At 43.0% G+C, this 23642-nt stretch overlaps 1 protein-coding gene across 1 annotated transcript; it reads left to right on the top strand.

Annotated features, from left to right (window-relative positions):
- The first annotated feature begins 717 nt into the window (after window positions 1–717).
- Window positions 718–22396, top strand: megf8 (multiple EGF-like-domains 8). The gene is made up of 44 exons (XM_028580089.1): window positions 718–1194; window positions 1966–2155; window positions 2278–2441; window positions 2535–2744; window positions 2883–3063; window positions 3380–3468; window positions 4046–4259; window positions 4362–4545; window positions 5065–5210; window positions 5299–5409; window positions 5523–5674; window positions 5814–5915; window positions 6113–6260; window positions 6625–6788; window positions 7175–7378; window positions 8304–8501; window positions 8696–8956; window positions 9078–9196; window positions 9283–9414; window positions 9674–9787; window positions 9943–10026; window positions 10526–10765; window positions 10891–11075; window positions 11202–11415; window positions 11621–11855; window positions 11986–12118; window positions 12438–12688; window positions 12896–13006; window positions 13111–13229; window positions 13347–13584; window positions 13681–13852; window positions 14724–14887; window positions 15026–15161; window positions 15253–15484; window positions 15605–15731; window positions 15828–16038; window positions 16292–16506; window positions 16613–16808; window positions 16951–17119; window positions 17256–17448; window positions 17538–17708; window positions 17809–17939; window positions 18857–18989; window positions 19200–22396. Exons 1-44 carry the CDS (start codon window positions 1171–1173, stop codon window positions 20691–20693), a joined length of 8661 nt encoding a protein of 2886 aa, XP_028435890.1. The 5' UTR covers window positions 718–1170; the 3' UTR covers window positions 20694–22396.
- The last annotated feature ends 1246 nt before the right edge of the window (window positions 22397–23642 follow it).

The raw sequence follows: 23642 nt of genomic DNA, 5'->3' as shown, positions 1-23642 counted from the left end.
GTGTTTTGTTCAGTTGATTAAAACCAAATAAACTATTCCTCGCCAATTACAATTAAAGTAAATGCTGCACATGGGCACAGATTTGATTAAAGATGAGATGGGAATTATATTTAATTGGATAATGAAACTATGTAAAAGTATTTTATGCCAATCTTTCAGACTATTGTTTGTGTGGTTTGTAGTGGTGGAATGTAACTAAGGACATTTACTCAAGTACTGTACATATTACAAATTTGAGGAACTTGTACTTTACTTGATTCTGTTCTTTTCATGCCACTTTCTACTTCTACTCCACTACATTTCAGAGGAACATTTTTAATCGGACTGGTTTAGTTACTAGTTACTTTACAAATTATGTTTTGCACACAAAAAACATGTTGTTTATAAAATATGATGTTTTATTATAAATTAAACTGCCCAACAATATACAGGCCTACAAGTCCAGTTAAATAATGATCCTATTAAACACTTAGTTAACTGACAGAACTGTTTGGATCGTTTCCAGTTTCAAAAATGTGAGAATGTTTCTGCATTGAGTAGGCTACTTTTAGTACTTACATACTTTTACTTAAAGTAGCATTTTCAATGCAGGACTTTTACTGTTAACAGAGTATTAGTACTTTTACTTAAGTAAAGGATCTGAATACTTCCATTATAATTTCCAGATGTTTAAACGTTGTTTCTCCTCTCCGCTGGATGGCAGTGGTGGGACATGCCACTAGTGGTGCTGTCTTTTGTGTTGGCAACCACCGGTTACTGCTAACAGCCATAAACACCAAAACAACGGGGACATCTGTCCCTGTAGGAATCAGGTCGATGCCGTTAAAAGATGTTGTTGTTAGCTATGTGAAACTAGTGTAACGGCCGAGTTTTAGAAACATTATTTCGAAGTTACATTATGATAAATTACTCTCAAGTATGAATTTTCCTGGTAGATTTTGCAGCCACTGACGATTGCGCATCTGGATTTAACCAAGCCGCTACCGCTAGCTAACGGACCAGCTGCAGACCTCTCTGCTGTACCCCCAGTCAGGACTGCCCTCTGCATTGATTCCAAGGCAGTAACGTTAGCTACTAGCTAGCTGTCAGTCTTGAGCACCCACTAGCCATAGGTTAGCTCATGTAGCAGCTAACGTTCGCGTTAAAGGGTCACCGAAAATGTAAATTACCATGAGGCCAAAGAGACGGGAACTGGTGAGTGGTATCATTTAAATGTAACCTTCCAACTAGCTAGCCAGCTAACGGCCTCTGACTGAACGGTATTCAGCTAGCTATCTTAGCTTAGCAACGTTAGCTTTGTTGTGATAGCCTGAGGAGAGCCCCTTGTTGCTGATACTAGCTAGTTGTTTTATCCTTAAGCTAGTTGGATGTAAGACATACAGTCAGTACACGATGTGTTGGTAGCTATCATTGTTTGTATAAAAGCCACATGTGTAAAAACCTTCGCGTAACGTTACTGTTATGTTTGTGAGATTGGTGCACTGGTACGTTAGTGAGCTAGCTAATGCTACTGTACATTGGGCTAACATGTTAGCTCGATCAGAATAATTTCTTCCCCAGAGACTACCTCAGAGTCTCGTAATGCGCATTAAGCATTGCCATTTTGCACCTTCAGGTCTGTTCAGTTAAGCAGTGTGAATGCCATTGCAGTTTACAGAAGGGTAAACTTTAAGTGGAATTAACAGCAAAATGAGAATTACGTTAACGGCCAGGGGGATGCACGGGCCACAGGAAGTCTTATGGGACCACCAGGCTACATGACTTGGATTTCTATAGAAACAATCCTCTCTATCCTGCTGGCATAATTCCTTTGTCTTGTGTTGTAAATCAAGTGGTCTATCAACTGAAACGTAGGTGCTTGGTCCCCATTTGCTGCACAATGCTGCTACATATTTTTGGTGATAATCTGTCTGTTAGGACCCACACCAAATTATTCTCTTTCACCTTGTGCCTCCCATTATTCAGGCGGTGCCAGTGATGTCCTCCTCCTGCCCTGTCTCCTTCATCCTGGTGGTTCTTCTCTTCGCTGAGTTGCCTGCGTGCCACGCAGGGGACTGCAAGGGCCACAGGCAGGTGTTGAGGGGCCCACCAGGCTATGTCACAGATGGACCAGGAAACTACTCTGTCAATGGGAACTGCGAGTGGCTTATCAAAGGTATAATGAACCAAGATATTGTCTTGTGCACAGGAAATTTGACCATAAAACAAATAAGTATCCAATAGACTGTTATTTAATCTCCCTAATATAGCTATCTCCCAACTTTTAATATCTTCCAGCTCCCAGCAACAGTCACCGCATTGTCTTAAATTTCACCTTCATGGACACAGAGTGTACCTATGATTACCTGTTTGTGTATGATGGAGACTCCTACCAGAGCCCTCTACTTGCCAGCCTGAGTGGCAACACTCTGCCTCAACCCATTGAAGCCAAGTCTGGCAAGGTAACCAATTAAGACATGAAGAAAGAAACTCTGAAGCATTCTAACTGTGGCAAATATTGACTTTGTGACCGTTACTTAATGTCCTTGTTCCAGATGCTGCTTCATCTCTTCAGTGATGCTAATTACAACCTCCTTGGCTTCAATGCAACTTACACCTTCTCTGTGTGCCCTGGAGCCTGTGGTGGTCATGGCCGCTGTGATTCCTCTACATCAAAGTGCCACTGCCATCAGGGTTGGGGAGATGCAGCTTGTACAACCCCTCTTTGCTCCCAGGCTTGTTCTGTGAATGGCCAGTGTGACCAGGTAAGAGAAGCGATGGGGAATGTTTTATAAACACACAAAGCAGTCTTTAACTAAAGAGTCACTCATCCTTCCCTGAATACGCTTTAATTATATTTGTCATGTGTGCATTTTAGTCTTATTCTCCATGTTTTTTCTCAGAAAGGAGAGCGCTGTCTGTGTAACCCAGGCTTCCTGGGTCACAGCTGCCAGCTTGGTTTCCATGATGATAGTGGGGCAGGGCAGTGGTGGCGTGTGAGTGAGGAAAACCCCTACACGCCTCCTAGGACGGGTTCTGCTGGCGTGTACCTGTCCTCCACTGGAGCCATGTACTTGTTTGGCGGTGAGAGTGACATACTCCTAATTTCCACTGATGTTTTCATATTAATTGAACAAACCCACCTTCCACCCCCTTTTTTAACACACTTGTTGTAAGTTAAAAGTCCTTTATTCTTTGGCAGAGTAATTCAATTCTAACTTGTAACACTTTTTATCACTTCATAGAATTCCTATTCTTTTAAGGGATGGCTTTTAACCAACGTCAATATTGCTGTATTTGATTTAGCCGCAGTCCCTTATTTGACTTTTATTCTTCTCTAGTCTCCGATAGTGTGTTTGATTAATGACATCATGTTTGAATATTACTTATCTTCCTCCAGGGTTTGACCTGAACAGAGCTCTTGGTGACTTGATCAAATATAACTTCACATCCAACCAATGGGAAAGCAGGTCTTATGGTCACTCTCCTGTAAGTGGTTTTTGGATAAACGCACGCACGCATGCACGCATGCATAAAACACACACACACACACACACACACACACACACACACACACAGTTTTTGCTAACTTTTGCACCTCCATATACTGTGTTTCCATGCGCACAACTGAACTGATTACTATCAGCATTAAACTCAAGCTAAAATGAAGTCCTACAAATTGGGTTTCCACAGCTGAACAGTAGATCATTTGTATAGTTCAAATGCTCAATGATTTCACTGTTAAGCCTGTTTCCCTATCCTCTTACTATGTTTTCAGTTCAGATACCCTGGCAAAACTCCCCACTCCCCATCCCACAGCGTCATATGACAAATTCACAAAAAATGTGTGGTTAAAACACATGGTTAGGCAGAAATCTGATCACTGTCAAAGTGTGTAAATGAAGTTTTTTTTTCGTAATCAGGTTATTGCAGTGCATGTAAATGTCTACTCCTATTTCCTGATTTCACCCAAGTGCCTGATTCAATGTGAATATAAGTGCTCCCATTTATTATTTTACATTTCTATTCACTTCATTCCTGCACTGTGACTCTCCTCTGTTGTCAGGCGGCTCGTCATTCCCACACAGCAGTAGAGTGGATGGGTAATATGGTTATCTTTGGAGGAGAGCTAGCCAACGGCTCCCTGGCCAGTGATGTCTGGATGTACCGGCCACTTCAAGATGACTGGCAACAGCATGGCTTTTCAAATTCACGTGGGTCTCCTAAACTGGCCAATCACGCTGCAGCTGTAGTAGACAATTATCTCTATGTATTTGGAGGTGGGTTTCATATTTTATTGTCATGTGGCAGTCTATGTTTGGAATACATATATCCCTTAAAAACATGAATCGTACTTAAGCAGTATTTTCCAAATATCCCAGGTCGCACTGAGGAGGATATGTTTTCCTCTTCTCTGTATCGGTTCGGCCTGCATGGCTCTGGACGGTGGGAGACTGTTCAGCCCACCGGTGGGAAGCCCCCGGCCACTGCCGGCCATTCCATGGTGTTCCACAGCCCATCCAGGACACTGCTGGTCTACGGAGGCCACAGGCCTACTACTGCCAGGTACACACCCTCTTTTGTGTTAGCATAAGGCATACAGTAAGACACAGACACACGCACACACACACACACACACACACACACACACACACACACACACACACACACACACACACACACACACACACACAGCCGGTAGAAACATTTTGTACACACTTTTCTATTTGTGGTTGCTAATGAGGAAGTGGAACAGTTTGCTGTCTAGTTTTGGAATGTATCTTTTTTTGTTTGGGGATTGCACATGTCATATTTTTGTTTATTCCTGTACACATACACATCAAGTTACTTGTAAACTATTTTTGTCCTTTTGTGATTAGATAAAACGTGATTTCTGTTTTAAAACTTGTTAAATTAAGGCACTCCAGAAAAAATATAAGTTAAGATAAGAATAGTAGAAGTAGTTTGAAATGATGAAACAAGTTAGTTACCCAACATTTTGAATACCAATATATATATATATATACAGTACAGCATCTTTTATAGATTCTGAAAGTACACTTGTTGTTGTATATTGTTTTTAAGGTTTAGTGTGAGGGTGAACAACACAGACGTGTTCCACGTGGACAGGCGGTTTTGGACATCCTTCCGTTCCCGTTTCCCAGCAACCGGCCCCAGAGAGAGAGCTTTCCACTCAGCCACCGTCATTGGAAACTACATGGTGGTCTACGGTAAGCATGAAGTAAATTAACATTATTCTCTTTAATCAGAGCTGTCCTGTGTATATTTATCTATTTTCTTCCTGCCTTTCTCTCTCAGGGGGGAATGTACATATTCATTACCAAGAGGAGAAGTGCTTTGATCAGGAGATCTTCTTTTACCATCTGGGCTGTCACCAATGGGTGTCTGCTGGGGAGAGATGGTCACTTAGTGAGTTCCCGTAGACTCTCACACACAGTCCAGTTTCATTTACAGCTTGATTCTTTTTTGGTTTTTAAGCATCTACACGTACATTGCCTACAAAACTTTCATTTTTTTCTAAGGAGGGGATTCTGTGAGGGGGCGTTACTCGCATGTTGCTGCTGTGATGGAGGGACGAGTGCTACTGGTTGCTGGGGGTTACAGTGGCGTTGCCCGTGGAGACCTGGTGGCTTACAAAGTTCCACTGTTCGTCAGTAGCGATCAAGGTGACAGGGTGAGTGAAAGTGCCATAAAACAAGAAAACTGGAAGTCCTATCATTGGAAAGGCTGAACATTTTTTTTTTGAGTAAGAGCAGCTAGGAATAACTAAATTGTTGTGAAACTCTATGTATGTGTGTGTGTTGCATTATTAGGACGCTGTTTGTGCTGAGGCGCTAGACGAAAGTATGTGCCTTAAGAACCCAGAGTGCAGCTGGTGTGAAGGCCGCTGTCGAGAGTACCAGCCAACTAATCCGGTAACACTTTCCTCAGCAAGCCTTGTGGTTTACTCTCTTTGACTTATTCATAGAAATGTAGCATACAAATATTATTGGTACTGTATATCCATTACTACATTGTGACACCTAAAATATTTCTTTCACTTTGAAGTTCCTGTATGAATATTTGTCAGGATTACCAGTGCAATTTTATAACCCCTCTTTTGTGTTCACAGTGTGGCAGTACTGGTTGCCTGGGCCTGGCTCGCTTCCTGTCTGATTGCCAGTCCTGCCTGGTGTTCAGTGGCACTCTAGCTTCTCTGGCCCGTGCCCCTGGTGAATTTGGCTGGTGTGTTCAGAATGAGTCCTGCCTACCAGTGTCAGGTGAGACCCAATGAGGGAGGAAGGAGGGCAAAAGATAAGGGCTAAGCCTCAGACTGAAAAAAATATGACATGGGGAGGGACTTATGTTGGGCGTGTTTCAGAGATGGAGCACAGTGATGTGACAACACCCAGCTGAGATTGTACAGGCTAGTCAGACCATGATTTGACTTGCCTGTCCAATCACATCCTTCCTTTGGTGCAGTGAGGTCATGTCATTTTACTCTTTTTGAACACACGTCACACAAAAGTCACAGATCAGATTTGTGTCAGTACAGTAGAACACTTTAGAAATCGGCTGTATTACGATATTTGTGGAGGTCAGATGTGTTCTTTGTATGCTGACCTCTCCCTCTCGGTCTCACAGAGCGAAGTGCGTGCCGTGTGGACCAGATCTCAGGGGCGTACGGCTGGTGGGGGGAGCGTACCCTTTTCCTAACCTCCCTCCACTCCTGTCGCACCGAGAACTATGTCCCGGGACTGCACCTGCTCACCTTCCAGCACCCCCGCAACGACTCCCAGCCTGACAAGGTACGGAGTCCAAATCTCAAGTGCTAACTGTACTGGTTGTAATTACTTCCCTTTTCTGCTTATATTTATCCCTCCTTCCTTCCTTCCTCCAACATTGCTTTGACACTTTGACTGCACTGTAGTTGTCCAACTTGAATATTATGAGCGTTTCTGTTTTATTGTGAATTTCTACCTTGTGCTTTTGGCTTTTCAACCTCTTGGCTTCAATGCTCACTTTTTTTGTTCTTTTTCCACTGTTGTGTTTTATTGCGCTCACAGAGAACATTCCTTTTTTAAGTAGTTTGTCAAACTTAAGAAGCAGTTTGTAGAGAATAGTCCATCTGTTGATGTGTTTCCACTTCCATCCGTCCTCCCCCTATCCTCCATCCTCCTCACCCCTTCGCCAGGTGTCCATCCTACGCAGCACCACCATCATCCTTAGTCCCACCACAGAAATGGATGTAGCCCTACAGTTCAGGGGCTTCATCCACCCGTTGTGGGGGGCCCCTCCACCTGCACCCCCTCCCACCGAGTCTGTCTCCATGTGGGCTCGCATCCAAAGGCTCCACTTTGAGGCCCGAATGGCTTCAGGGCCCAACTCCAGCCAACTGGTGAGGGAAAGTGCATGTCAACACTTTTTGTGTTTTTATAAATTCAATAAATTATTTTAAAATAAATTTGAAATTGGGAAGTATTGACAGGCTTGTTCTAGAAGTAGTCTATATCCACGACGTTCCACCTCCGCGATTGCTCTGGTGCCGCATGAAATTCTGCCGTCTTTTCGCCAATGTCCTTTTCCTTCTGCTTTCTTTGTTTTGGAATTTTGAACTCCGTTGATTTATGAAGACTATGGTTAACTGTTCCTCAGATCTCTTCAGGGTAAATTGAGACAGCTAGCTAGACTATCTGTCCAATCTGAGTTTTCTGTTGCACGACTAAAACAACTTTTGAACGTCTAACGGCTATTTTGCAGCGGCTCCGTGCAGAGCTTAGCGTCGCCCTTGATGATTGTGATTGGTTTAAAAAAATGGCAATAAACCAGAGCACTGTCAATGCGAGAATGTAACACGTGTCTTATAATATTATTTTCACTAGACATAATGTAGTAATTTTAGCCCCATGTTGAATAACATTGTGACTGTTGGAAAGGCAGGCATCCCCACAGGAGTAATAAGTGCAGGACCTTGTCTTGCTAGAAATTACATTTACCTTACTTGACAAATCTATGTATGTTTTTTGACAGTTTTGCTGCTGAAGTTTCCTAATAATTAAACACCCACAATAGTGTATTGGAATGTGGAAAAATATTGCATTAGATTGTGATGTGTACATTTTCTATTTAAATGCACTGACTCATAATGGAATATTACATTATGTACATTTACGGAATGCTAATTTAATTTAAATATCCTGTTGTATATTAATGACTGAGAGATTTTTAAATTAGCAGCACTTATTTATTGCCAGCCTTACTTAACTCTTTTCCACTTTTTCTTTCTCTCTAATTCTCTATGTATCTTTAACCTATCGGAGCAGGAGGTGGTGGGTCATTGGGCAGCCCAGCAGGAGAAGGAGTTGAAGCTGCTGGCTCGCACAGATGGGAGTAGACTGTTCTCTAACCTAACCAGGGGCAACCATTACCTTGTTCAGGCTGAGGGCTACCTTAACAACTCTGGCTCAGGACAGACCAGTGAGATGGCCCTGATATGGAACAGAACATTGCCTGGAGGCAGTGTGAGTACTGGCACAGTTAAACCTGTGCTTTTAGAAGAGATGAAGAGATTTAACCTGCATAAGCAGTGAAAGTAAAAGAAACTGTAGCTTGTGGTTCTGTAATTTTTCCAAACAATGGGTTTCATTCAGTAATAAAAGAAAAGCTAAACTCTTACCTAATATGCCCTTTTCCTCATAACTTGCTCTCCCTTTAGGAGATCTCCTTCCTGTTCCTGGAGCCTTACCGCTCAGGTTCCTGCTTAGCATACATGTCCTGTCTGGCCTGTCTGTCCGATCAGTCTTGTGGTTGGTGCCCGTCTTTGTCCCGCTGCCTGCTGCGGGACAACCCAGACCTCGAGCCCTGCCCTGAGGGAGAGAACAGGGAAGGCAAGGGAGATGGTCAGCGCCATCTGCTGTTGGCACCCCAGCACTGCACCTTGTGTGAAGAGTACAGAGACTGCTCTGCTTGTACTCAAGTACATCACAGATAACACGTCCTCATTTTAACAAAGTGTCACTATGCTGTTGATGTTATTATATAACTTAATTTGGAGCTGCTGTATTCCTGACTCATGCAAAGCTCAATTTGGCCTGCAGGACCCTTTTTGCGAGTGGCAAATAAACTCCAGCAAGAAAGGCGACTATCAATGCAGTCGACGGGGAAGACTAGACGGATCCATACGTGACTCAAGGGGTTGTCCTAAAGTTTGCAACCAGTAAGTTGAAAAACTATATTTTCATATGTTGTTTATATTTTTGTGTGTAACAAGAACCTTAACTGGCATCTTTTTTTTTTGCAAAGGAGAAGGACGTGTGGTGAGTGCCTTTCTAACTCCAGCCAGTGTGCATGGTGTGAGTCAGCCCAGGCCTGCTTCTATTTTGCTGCCTACCTCACAAAATACCCCTATGGAGAGTGCAGGGACTGGTACGACAGGTAAAACAAAGACATTTTTAAGACTTGTTTTGTTTTATTTTCAGCTGACAGTTGATACACATAACTATTTGCAGTTGCACATACAGTTAACTGCTTTCCTGTTATACTCCCATTATGTAAACCAAAAATAAGACAAAGAACTGACAGAACTTTTAAATATAACGTCTTTTGAGTGCAATTAGTTATATTTTGTCAGTGAGTTGAATTTAACCTAAATCATTAATCTAATATTCTCTTTTCTTATTCTCTTACTTGTCAGTGTTCATTCGGTTCCCCAGTGTAAGCAATGTTCAGCTTTAAACACGTGCACAGACTGCCTGCGGACATTCCAGTGTGGCTGGTGTGGTGACTATAACAATCCCACAATTGGAAAGTAAGTATGGCACACATTTAACTAACAAATACTTTGACAATTACTCTGTACAGATTGATGTACTTATTGATAATTCTCTTTTGTTATAAAATGTCTGGTATGTTAATAGTCATTGTCTTCTTGTATTCATTCATGGTTTCTACTCATCTTTTCAGATGTTTGAGGGGAGACTGGGCAGGAATGGACGACCCCTTGGTGTATAACTGTAGTGTGGCTGTGGCTGAAGCGCAGGCTGCAAAGTAAGATATCTCTTATTACACTTTCATGACTTGATGCAGTAAGTAAGTGCCTTTTTCTTGTAAGTAAGGGCTTTTGTTATATTGGTAATTTAAAATGAAATATTATGGATGGAGTGTTTTTCACAGGTTGTAAATGTATTTGTGGTGGTTCACTTTTTTGAAGAGGAAGGGGTCCATAACTTGTTTTTTTTTTACAATACAATTACTCCAAGTTGGATAGGACAAAATGTATTTGCAAGACTTATAAAATCCACTTGTCCCAGTCTATGTATTAAAAGAAAACATTTCAATGTTATCAGTTATATCCATTTGAGAAAAAATGATTGAATGGCTTTTTGTTTCTTTACGATCTTTACTTTCTGAAACCTTCACATACCGTAGAATGCCCGCCAAACTCAAACAGAACTTCTACATAATAGATGCATATCACAGTGGCTGGACATATAGATGGATATAGTATACCTGTCCAACCTCAGTTCTCCTTGTCCTACTCTTCCAGCCCCGAGCCCCAGACCTCGGCCCCGCCACGACCCCTGGAAATGGAGATGGAGCTGGAGCTCTTGGATAACGAAGAGCAAGATGCAATCTGGTCCTACCCCACCTGCCCTGATGTAGAGGAATGCAGGCTGGGTCTCCACAACTGTCACCCCTTCGCCACCTGCATCAACACTCCCACCTCCTATGAGTGCCACTGTGAGAGAGGATACACAGGGGATGGCACGCTGCACTGCAACCAGACGTAAGATCTTCCTCTGTTTATTCATCCTTCAACTCTCTTGAGTAAAAAATCTTCATATTTTCCATTTAGTCATAATTTTTTTAAAGGACATTTTCACCCAAACATAATTGTTCCTATTTCCACAGGTGCTATAATGAGTGCCGTGAGGGCCAATGTAGTGGCAGCCCGCGGTTTGAGTGTGAATGTTCCCTTGGCTGGACGTCTGACCCCGCCACTCTGGTTCTCAGTGGTGTTGAATGCGACGTTGACTGTGGCTGCAACTTCCATTCCACCTGTATTACTGCACCAGGGATATGTGACGAATGCCAGGGTGAGACTTGTATATATGGCTTGTTTCAATAGCTTGTTCTCAGTCATCTTTTGTATTAAACTCATACTGAACAAGGCCAATTTACGCGGTAAAGTCGAACTGCATTTGTTAAAATTTGTCTTTTAGATTGGACTACAGGACCCCACTGTGAGCACTGCCGTCCAGGTAGCTTTGGTTCAGCACTGGCTGGTGGCGGCGGCTGTGTGCAATGTGAGTGTAACGGCCATGGCGACCCTCTCCGAGGATACTGTCACAACCAGACAGGCCAGTGCTACTGCACCCACAACACTCAGGGACCACATTGTGAGTCCTGCCTTCCAGGTTACTACGGAGACCCCAGGTAAGAAGATCTTCGTCTTAGAACTTGAGTGTAACGCACACTTATTATTTCTTTGTGTATGTACTGATTGAAAACTATCTGAAATCAAGGAGTGGAGATTACAAGAAGGTATTGATAAAAGCAAAAAGTGATTTATGATTTTTTTTTTTTCTTCTGATTCTTTCATCTTGACTCATCTATCCTGATATCTTTCTCTTTCCAACAGGAACAATGGCACATGCTACCGCCAGTGCCAGGGTCGTTCTGTACTGCTCTCCTCTACCTCTGCCATGCCTCTCTCCTCTTCTCTGGGTTGGCGAAGTGGCACAGAAGGGAACGGAGGACTTTCTCATTGCCTGTGGGTCCTGTCTGTGACTGAGAACCTGGCACCTTGTCTGCCCAGACAGCTGTGTCCCCCTGTAGCCCTCACTCTACACCCAGACTCCCATACACGTTGTAAAGTGAGTACAAACATGACACGATAATACACACAATCAAATGAACATGTTAGCTGTGCTGTAGCATCAACCATTGTCCGTATTCCTACCTGTATAACTATCGCCCTTAAATTTCCTTTGTTTTGTTTTGCAGAGCTCCTTTGTCTATGTGTTTGACGGCCTCCCTCGTTTCCTGGCCAATGGAGTTGTACATTCAGATCACAACCTGATTGGGGCATTTTGTGGCACCACAAGGACTCAACCTATCACTGTGGAGGCCACCTCAGGTATCCATCCATATATTCATTCAATAATGAACATGTTTTTGCCTGGATAAATCTGCTTGTCCATTACAGGCAGACAGCAAAAGTTGAGCTATTAAAATGGTATTTCCTCTGAACACATTAACCACTAATTACCTAGCAGATTACTTCACCTCATGGCATTGGGTAAGTCATTTTGCTGTCAACCATTGAAACATGTATACAAACTCTTACTCACATCTACTTATTTGAAGTAATGGAGTTATAGTTGGCATTTAACACACACAGACTCGAAAATCACCATGTCACTCTCACTATATTCTATTTTCTCTTTTACTACCAGGTGTGATCTCTGTCTACTTTGAGGCCAACGTCTCCTCAAACAAACCTCAAGGCTTCAATGCATCTTTCTGGGTGCGGCGGTGTCACCAGAGCTCTGATGAGGGTGAAGAGGGGTCACCTGTGTGTCCAGCTGGAGCCCAGTGCCATGGGGGGCTTTGTCAGTGCCCTCAGGGATATGGTGGACCCCAGTGCAACCGGCCCATATGCCCTCAGGATTGTGGAATAGCAGAAGGAAGAGGGGCTTGTAATATAGTAAGAGTTGTGACAATTTATATTTAGAATTTTTACTTTTGATTTGGGCACAGGGATCACTTATTTCTAGGAATAGACGTGTTTGGGAATTATTAAATTAGATTTCTTGTGATGTGTTCATGATAATCTGAAATGAGATATTGTGTCTAATAAAAGTCATGTTACAAATGTTCCTAGATTGCTAACCAACATATTTTTTTGTCTCAGTCTCTGGGAGTGTGTGTGTGCTCAGATAGTTGGGCTGGCTCAGACTGCTCTGTTTCTCGGGACTCCAACAGTCTGGTCTGGGAAACACTGCTGGACACACAACTGACAGTGGTAGGGGCAGAACATAAACCGTAAAAAAAAAATCTATCTGCACAATTCATGAATCTTACACATCCAGCACACACAAACACACATTCATTTTTGTTGCTTCACAGAACCAGGCCCACAGGTTTCTCCACAGGATGGGCCACACTCTGGTGTCTGGACCACAGGGCAACCTCTGGATGTATGGTGGACTCTCTCTGTCAGAGGGCATTCTGGGAAATGTCTACAGGTAGGGTGTTCTGAGTAGTATGAATTTCACAAAACATTTTTGATGTTCTACTGTGTGTATAAGTATAAGTAATGTCTATATATGTGTAATAATGCATTTTGTTCCTGGTTTGTTTAGATATTCTGTGTCAGAGCACCGTTGGACCCAAATGTTGACAAGCTCTGTGGAAGAAGGCTCGACTCCGAGTCCTCGCTATCACCACGCCTCTGCACTGCTGACCAGTCATGAGTCTGGCTCTGGAAGCCACAGAGCCAGTCACGACTTCATGTTGGTGGTGGGCGGTGTCATTGAAAACGGTGTTGCCATGGATACCTGGAGTCTTAATCTCAGCAGTTTGGTCTGGCGAGAACACAAGGTTAGGATTAGATTTATTGTGGAAATACAAAATATTGTGTGTGTATAAGTGTTTTTATACCTCCTAGTAAATGACATTTTCTTCCATCTCTGACAGAGCACAGTGCTGCCCCCGGTGTCGGGCCACACTTTAACTGTACGTCGAGACTCCTCTGTGCTGTTGATTGGAGGTTACTCTCCAGACAACGGCTTCAACCACCATCTGCTGGAGTTCAGCCCTCATACGGGAAACTGGACCATTGCCCCCCACACTGGCACACCACCTACAGGTTTTTAAGGCCTTTTGTTTTTGTTATGTGTTGTAACATAGTTCTTACTTGGTCAATAACTTATTGACTGATGCACCACTTATGCACCACTTTATATATATATATATATATATATATATATATATATATATATATATATATATTATATTTATATATATATATATATATATATATTTATTTATTAGGGGTGTGACGAGAGTGTGACGGGTGTGCGCGAGATTAAAACGTGACGAGATTTCTCGTCGAGGTGAAAAGTTGTCTTGTGAGGCGATGTGATGTCAGCGTGATGGAGCGTGAAATTACTATTGAAGATCCCCCTGCCACTTTTAAATCATTTGTGTGGCAACACGTTGGTTTTCCTGCGGAAATAATAAACGGCGAAAGAGTGACAGACAAGACGAACGCAATATGTAAACATTGTAAGAAAAAAATGCCGTACTACTAACTACTGCACCCGCGAGTCACGGGTGCAGTAGTTAGTAGAGAGCTGTGGTGGTGCTGTAAGTGTTTTTGCATAGTGCTCGTGTTAGCCGTAATTATTATTTCCGCAGGAAAACCAAAATGTTGCCACACAAATGATTTAAAAGTGGCAGGGGGATCTTCAATAGTAATTCCACGCTCCATCACGCTGACATCACATCGCCTCATGAGACAACTTTTCACCTCGACGAGAAATCTTGTCTCGTTCTCGTGAACCCAATCTTGTGATGTGTCTCGTCTCGTGGAGTAAGCGTTTCGTCACACCCCTAAAGTACAAACATAATTAATGTATTGGTCAACCTCAAAGATAATTGCATTACTATTGCATTTTGAAAATGCACTTTTTAATTTTGCACTTTAACCTGTTTCTCCTTATGTGTTCTTCAATCAGGGTTATATGGCCACTCAGCAGTCTACCATGAGCAGACTGATGCCATCTATGTCTTTGGTGGCTACCGCTTCCACGTGGAGACTGTGGAGCCCTCAGGCGAGCTCTACAGCCTGTACTACCCCAACCTCACCTGGTCTCTGCTGGTGCCCTCACAGGGTAATAAGGTAAGAGGCCGACCTCATCTAGTCTCTACCCTCCTGTGACAGGCCAGTAAATTAGACAAGCCAAGCATTTATCTTCTATCAGTCCACTGCATATAAATAACCTATCTATTCTTGCTGTGTCATCTCTTTGCTTTGCAGCCCCTGTCCCGTTTCTTCCACGCAGCAGCCATGATCAAAGACACCATGGTCATTGTCGGGGGAAGGACAGAAGCTGAAGACTACAGTAACTCTGTGTCTCTATACCAGATCAACTGTAACACCTGGATACAACCAGGTGACCATCTTAGTGTCATTCTGCAGATTCATTTATGGTTAAATCCTAAATTTTCCATACCAAAACCTAATCACTTTTTTCTTTCCTTCAGTCTCAGTTGTAGGAGATCCAGTAAATAGTTCAGTGTCCCTTGCCATGACAAGCTTGAGTGGCCGTCTCTTCCTGTCAGGGGGCTTCAATGGTGTCACACTGGGCAGACTCCTAACCCTGTCTGTGCCCTCTGACCCCTGTGCACTGCTGCCAACACCAGAGGCCTGCAACACCACCACAGGCAGCTGCGTCTGGTGTAGGGGAACCTGTGCTTCTTCTGATACTGCTGAGAGGTAACACATTGGCTAGAAGCAACTCTAAATAAATAGCACTCTGTTCTTGAGCTTGAAGTTATGTGCAGCTACTAAATAAAATGTGTCAAACTTTCAATTCTCCACCTCCCTTTCTGTCAGAATGGGCTGCTTCACTGGCCAGTCTCCCTGTTCCCCGACCCCTCGTCAGCCAGACCAGTGTCGCAGACTGAAGACCTGCAGTGAATGCCTCGCCCGACACCCTAAAACATTCTCCAGTACATCACAGGTAATATACAACACCCCTACTGTAACACAATCACTAGCTCAAACAGAGATGACTACTTTCTATCAACTAAAATCTGTTCCTTACTGAATTTCCCAGCCTACTCTTCAGTGTAAGTGGTGCACAAACTGTCCAGAGGGGGCATGTATCAGCAGTTCTGTTAGCTGTACGTCTGAACATGACTGTCGGATCAACCAGAGAGAGATCTTCCTGTCCAGCAACTGCACTGAGACCAGCTGTGAGGCTTCTGACTGCCCCAAGTGTACTGCCTCTGGAAAATGCATGTGGACTCGCCAATTCAAACGCACAGGTATGGGCAATATAGTGTTGAAGAGCGTTGAGGAAATTATGAATTTCCTATAGGCTTTTTTGTTTAAATTTTCAGTCTAAACCTGAAAATAAATAAGATGTCAATGTACGAAAAAACATCAAATACACTAGAAATTGTAATTTAGTAATTATGATTATCACACCCGTATGGATGAATGAATATTTTGGAGATCATAAATTAAATGTTGGCTGTGTTCCACTAGAACATGTTGACTGAGTTGTGATCATTTCAGGTGAGACAAGGCGCATCCTGAGTGTGAACCCCACCTATGACTGGACGTGTTTCAGCTACGCCCTGCTCAACGTCTCCCCAATGCAGGTGGAGTCTTCTCCCCCTATGCCGTGCCCTCCACCCTGCCACAGTCTCAATAATTGCAGCCTCTGTCTGGGCTCCAGAGGCTCTGATGGGGGCTGGCAGCACTGTGTGTGGAGCATGGCTTTGCAGCAGGTAAGACTTTACAGAACTTTACAGTGTATTTTGTATGAGATTTTTTTTTTTTTTTTTTAAATAAGATCATGTTCATATACAGCTAACCTTTCTCCCCTTCCGCTAGTGCATGAGCCCGTCTTTCGTGCCCTTGCGATGTGAGGCAGGTCAGTGCGGTCGTCTGCTCTCTGGGGGGGACTCTTGCTCTCCCCAGTGCTCCCAGCTCACACAGTGCTCCCAGTGCATTTCCAGGCCTCAGTGTGGCTGGTGTGCTACTCGGGGGGGCAATGGGGCTGGACGCTGCTTACAAGGAGGACTTGATGGTGAGAAATATCTTCAGTTGATGCGTTCAAGAAATTCAGCATTGTGGAGTGTAACCAGTCCAGCGTTACATTTATCACTTAATCATAATTTCTGCTTTTCTCATGTCTGGTTCACTCACCTTCCTCTATTCTTGTCTGCCAGGTGTGAGTGAGGGCGTTTGCCCCCTGAGAAACAGCAGCTGGTCCTTCCTCCACTGTCCAGAGGAGGATGAGTGTGCCAACGGCCATCACCACTGCAACAGCACCCAGGACTGCCACGACCAACCCCAGGGATATCACTGCACCTGCAAACAGGGTTACATACTCAGCAGGTAGGATCAGGAGTTAGCGTTTATGACTCAGGCGCAGAATACACAAGGATATTTACAAAGAAATAATGTATTGCGTTACATAGTAACTGTACAGGTTTACTAAATTCTTCTCTTTTTTTGTTTTTTTGCTGTACAGGGTTTCTGGTCAGTGTGAGCCAGTTTGTGCACAAGGTTGTGTGAACGGGACGTGTGTGTCCCCAGGAGTTTGCCAGTGTCACTTTGGATTTGTGGGAGAAAACTGCTCCTCTCAGTGCAGCTGCAACAAACACAGCAACTGCGCTGGTGTCAGCAAACCAGATGTTTGCCTTGAGTGCCACAATAACACCATAGTAAGTGCTCATAGTAAAACACATGCACATACTGTGAACACAGTTTTTCCATGCCCACTGGGGATGATTAATTTTTCATAAAATTTCAGGGAAAGCACTGTGAGAAGTGTAAGCCCCTGTTTGTGGGCTCTGCCAAGGGGGGCGGCACTTGTCGTCCATGTCGGGAGTTCTGCAGGGGAAACAGTGCTGTGTGTTTATCCGGAGATGAACTTAAGAAGGCCCTTGAGAATCCACGGCTCTTCCCTCTGGACCCCAACAGCGTAAGTGTCTGCTGTCCTTGTGGCCTTCTCCTTCATTATATGTTAAAAACAAATCCACCAGTTGTGCTTACTCTTGTATCTCTCTTTGTCCCTTTATCAGATTCAGAACTGGGTGTCTGAGGGTCCCACAGAAGAGCATGCTGTCTGTGTGAATTGCAAAAACAACAGCGTGGGGGACAAGTGTGATACCTGCCTCAGCGGCTTCTTCCTGCTGCCGGGGAAATGTGAAAAGTGAGTAATGTTTGCTGCTCAGCAGTCAATGGATTCTCATGACGTGACCAACATTACAAAGCATTTATATGTTATATGCCAAGCTTTTAAATGTTTTAAAAATGGGCTTTATAATAGGGATGCACCGATCCGACTTTTTCAGTCCCAATATCGATACCAATGCCTGGGCTTTGTGTATCTGTCGATACCCGATAGCGATCCGATACCATTGTTGAATTAATAATACACTGTATACCTTTCACCTTATACCTTCCTTCCACCATGTGGAAGAGACTAACAGCACCAGACTTTCCTAACTAAACATTACTTTCCTAACTTGGACAAAATAACATGGATGTAATGTATTGAATTATTATTTATTTGTACACTCAACTCTTCCAGCATGCGACACACGTGCGACAGAGGGGAAAAAAACCTAACAAAACTGGATCGGCCCGTGGATCTGTTAATTTTTCCGATCCCTGATCCAGCTATTTTGTCAATATCGGGACCGATATCCGATCTTAATATCGGATTGGTGCACCCCTACTTTATACTGAATGTTTTGGCAGTGTCCACAATTACCATTATTTTGGGTTGACACAATGCCAGGCCTTTCAGATATAATCTGCATCAATATACAGTGCTTACTGTATATTGATGCAACTAAATGCTGATGCTTCTTTAAACTAACCATGCCATCAGAGGGAATTTTTTTTTTTTTTTTTACAGCAACAAAAAAAAAATGCTAGTCATGAGATGAAAATCCCCCACCCCTTCCTATAAGTTAGATAAATAAGATGTGCAAACGTTGCAAAAAAGACAATCAGTATAAATGCTTCTAGAAGCAACAGACTTATTAGCTCAATAAGCTCTCTCTTCTCCTCTTTAGTATTTGTATTTCTCCTTTTTAGTGTATTTTCTCCTCTTCCTTGCAGGTGTCAGTGTAATGGCCATGCAGACACATGTAATGAACACGATGGTACAGGTTGCCCTTGCCAAAACAACACCGAGACCTCCTCCTGTCTCAGCAGCCCTCAGAGTGACCGGAAAGACTGCTACAGGCAACAGGTATGCACATGCACTTCAATTATGGAAGAAGGGTTTCACTTTGCAAAGTTATATTCCACACAGAAGGTGGCCCTGGTCACAATATAATGTTTGATTTTCTTTCTCTGCATTGATAAAAGCAAAATTTAGAATTGAGAGAAACATTTGTGACCCTGTCCTATCCATTGCCGGGTTTTGCTCAAGTTGTATTTGTTGTGCTCTTCTATTCAGTGTGCCAAGTGCAAAGACTCCTTCAATGGCACACCGGTGAATGGGCGTCAGTGCTATCGTCAGTTCAACGTTGACACAGAGTGCTGCTTTGACCCCACATCCCAGACCAACTGCTTCCACGATCCCACCATTCGCAACCTGCCCAAGGGGCGCACTGTGTTTTTCTCTGCACAGCCAAAGTTCACCAATGTGGACATTCGGGTCACCATTGATGTTACCTTTGGTGAGGTGGAAGTGTATGTGTCCAACTCTCATGACATCTTCATTGTGGATGTAGACCGATACACAGGGATTCACACCATCAGGATTGAGGAAGAAGCAGTAACTCGGGGGACAACGACCGGTGTAGATAAGGATTCACCTCCGTCCCCTATAAAGGTGCTTGCCAATGCCTCATCCGGTCTCGGGGGTCCCGTGCTCTCCCAAAACCCCCTGCAGCTGCAAGCAAAACCCACAGGGGCAGAGAGAGAAATTACGGAGGCGCGGGCTGAAGGACTCATCACCTACATCACTGTGTGGAAACCACAGACGGTGTTGATTGTCCGTGGTGTTCGAGATCGTGTGGTCATCACCTTCCCCCATGAGGTGCACTCTCTGAAATCCAGCCGCTTCTACATCGCTCTGAGAGGTGTGGGGACTGCCGAGAGACAGGGAGAGTCCCAGGGCCTGCTGTTTCTGCGACAGGACCAAGCCCACATCGATCTTTTTGTCTTCTTCTCAGTTTTCTTCTCCTGCTTTTTCCTCTTCCTGTCGGTCTGCGTCCTCCTATGGAAGGTTAAGCAGTTTCTGGACTTCCGTCGGGAGCAGCGTCGCCACATCCAGGAGATGACCAAGATGGCGTCAAGGCCCTTTGCTAAACTCACCATATACCTTGAGCCGGAGGAGCCTCAGCTCATCTACCTGCCTTCAGCTGGTGGAGGGGTGGGGGGCACCACTGTATCGCTTGCTCATGCCCGCACAAGCAAGTTAGGAGGAGTGGTGGTGGGCCAGCGGGGCAGGGCAGGAGCTGTCTCCTACAAACATGACCCAGGCTCTGGACCCACAGCCCACCATCACCTCACCCTGGGTGGAGGGGGCAACGGTAGCCAGCACCTGCCGCTGCACTACTTGAACACCCACCACTATGCCAGCACCACATCTGGCACCCCGGCCTCACACCATCACCACCCATCAACATACAGCGGCTACCAGCACTTTTGCCGCTCTGACCCCTTCCTCTCTCAGCTCATGGGCTTTTCTTATTCCACCTTTAAAGTAGGGCCCATCACCCTAGAGCCCACAGATGACGGCATGGCTGGGGTGGCCACTGTCCTCTTCCAGCTGCCTGGGGGTGTCTTGGCTCCAAATCGTGCCTGTCTGGGCTCTGCACTGGTTACTTTGCGTCAGAACCTGCAAGAATACTGTGGCCATGGCAATGGAGGGGGGCACCCAGGGGCGGGAGCAGGGCGCAAAGGGCTGCTAGGGCATCAACACCTGACCACTATGGCTATGTAGGGAAGAAACAATAGAATTTAAAGAGGACAGGGATAAAAGAGATGGGATATATCTGTTAAGTGTTTGATATTTGATGAATTAATTTTCTGAAAGCTGCAAGACAAAAGCAAAGTCCAAAATAAAGAGTTATGATACAGTCAGTTAACATGAGCATTTTGAACAGAGTTGTACATACACTGTATAATGAATTATTTAGTGTCTTTTATTGTATTATGTTTTGCTGTACTGTAATTCAGTGCTTCACGTGACCAAGCGAGCTGTGTCTAGAATGCACTACAACTGCTATACGTATCAACAAAACAATGTTGCATCCTGTCTGTGATCACTAAAGAGGTATGAGCACACTCGACAGTCAGTCTCATACAAAGACTGAAGCTGGACTGTTGCCAAAATTCTTCTCACTGATCAACAGAGGTTTTAAAAATACAACCGCTCTCTTTGGAACCAACATGTGCTTTATACCCCAAAAAGTGACAATCAAACTTGCCATTGAGAACAAAGACTTAAATTGGTTCAGCATAATGTGCAAGATTTTGATTGTCAGCTCAGCGCAGGTAAAAAAGTCAAAGTTGCTTGTGAGATGTTTTTTTTTTTTTTTTTTTTATATCATAGTCAATTTAAGTGATTTATAATTGTAACTCAGTATATGGCAGGCTACTAAGCTACAGGTTTATGTTAAACAGACTCCTGAGTATGTCTTTGCATATTCATTCACCTGCTCTGTTACACCTTTATTTGTTTTTCTGTGCTTCTGATCGGCCTTCACTTCTTGCCTTGTGTGTGAGTCGACTGGCTTACTTACACTTAATAACAATAACATATTCTCCTTTTGGTTTCATGAGTTGTTTTTGTAAAAAAAAAAAAAAAAAGAAGGATAATGTTTTCAATATTAGTCTTCACTTCTTAACACTATGATAATTTAACAGAACTCGTCCATAAAAAGTGAAGAAATTGTGTCCATTTAAAACATTTCATTACATTTTGTTGAATGATTTTAATTTGATGAAATGTATGTTGGTGTTTGGCTAGTTTTGCTGGACTGCTTTTTTCAGGCAACTTGTCTGCTTAGGTGATTGTATTAGCCAATCATAGCTGCAATTTGATATATAAAAATATTGGATGCGAAAAGAAAAAAAAAATACAGTATGGTTGGAAAATGTTACTCTATTGAAATTACAATGATAATGGAAAGAGTTCTCCTGGTGAGATATTTCAAGAACATTTGACACCATTTTTATTTTCAGTGAGACTGAATTACTTGTTCACTGGTTGGTGTTGATGTTATTATTCTTTGTTTTCTCTTTGTTTTCCTTTTTTGCACTGCATGGAGGCAATGAGCCCCATTATTCATGTGAAACACTAAGAGGGGATGTCATCCATTCTCAGATGGCACACAGTGTCATGGATGAACTCAGAATGATGCTACTGGCTTCTAATCGAATGAACAAAATGAACTGAATAATGGCAGCATAGTTAAGCCAACTAAAGCTCAAATAAATGCTGGCACTATTTATAACCGCCCTCCACAAACAAGCATTACTATTGTTTTTTGTCTTGTATCCTTGTGTGTTCTTTTTTAACATGTTTGTACATAACTTTTGTTGTTAATTGTTTTGTTTTTGAAGAAGGGAACAGTGTTGTACAGAAGATTGCGTCAAGATTTTCGGTCCGGAGCCGGCTGAAATAAAGTCTGATGAACATGATTGTGAGTGTGTTTTGTACAGAAGGGAAAAAAACATGCAATTAGTAGTATTAATACTATTTCTTGATTAAAAAAGGAAAATTAGTTGATTGGGTAAACCCAGCCCGATCTGCCGGCGATTTGATTTCGCCCTGCAGTTCAAGGTCTGGTGATAGCCAGACTAGAAAATTAGGACATGAGACCTATAAGATAATGGTGTTAATACAAAGTATGCTGCCATAACTTCAATATTTCATTTTTGACAAAAAATATTTAATTAAAAATAATTTAATGTTAGATAATTGGGTTAAAATTCTGAATTTCTTTTTTATTGAGACTAACCTAGATTTACTCTATGGCCCTTTTTCACAGCGGACATTTCCACTTGTCATAGTAGGAAAAGCACAGCTGAAATTGATAACCTTAACGATGGCTCAATTCCATTAAGTGTCCCAGTAAGCTATCTCAGTGAGTCAGCATGCACAATACCAGGGCCTCGCCTAAGTGGAATGCAGCCATCATTAATGGTTTTGAATACACCTGTGCTTTTATGTCAACATGTCTGCTGTGAAAAAAGGTCTATTTGAAGAAGAAAAAAAGCTTACATCTTAATTACTCATTAATTGGTATCACCTGGCGCAGACAACAGAACTCAAGTACTGTAGGCCTGTATTGTCCAAACCTTTGATGCTGCTTCTCCATAGTGCACCAGTTTCTTATTGAACACTAATTACGAGTATCAATTGAATCTGACAGTTTGCTACTAAACAGATCGTAAAATACAAAGATGTATGTCTTTGAAGAGCATTTGTAATGGCTTGTGGCAGTTTATTGTTTGTTATGTTTTTTAATCTTTATGAACAAATCCAATGCACATAAATATTAATCAGACATCACAGCTTGAACAACGGTTAGGGGAATTGAATTGTTTTAAAAAATAGATAAACATGACAAAAAAGTGATTATGATAAAAAACTAAATATAAAAAGGTAAATTAAAAAAATAGAATAAGGCTCAGTGGATTTTTATGTGATGTTTGGATGTCTTATTGGTAACTACGTTTAAAGAAGTCAGAGGTGTGTATGTGGAACAGTTACATTAAAGGTCCCATGGCATGAAAATTTCACTTTATGAGGTTTTTTAACATTAATGTGAGTTCCCCCAGCCTGCCTATGGTCCTCCAGTGGCTAGAAATGGCGATAGGTGTAAACCGAGCCCTGGGTATCCTGCTCTGCCTTTGAGAAAATAAAAGCTCAGATGGGCCGTTT

Source organism: Perca flavescens, chromosome 6 (genome assembly GCF_004354835.1).
Source record: "Perca flavescens isolate YP-PL-M2 chromosome 6, PFLA_1.0, whole genome shotgun sequence".
Classification (NCBI taxonomy): Eukaryota; Metazoa; Chordata; class Actinopteri; order Perciformes; family Percidae; genus Perca; species Perca flavescens.
This window is presented reverse-complemented; position numbering and strand designations above follow the sequence as displayed.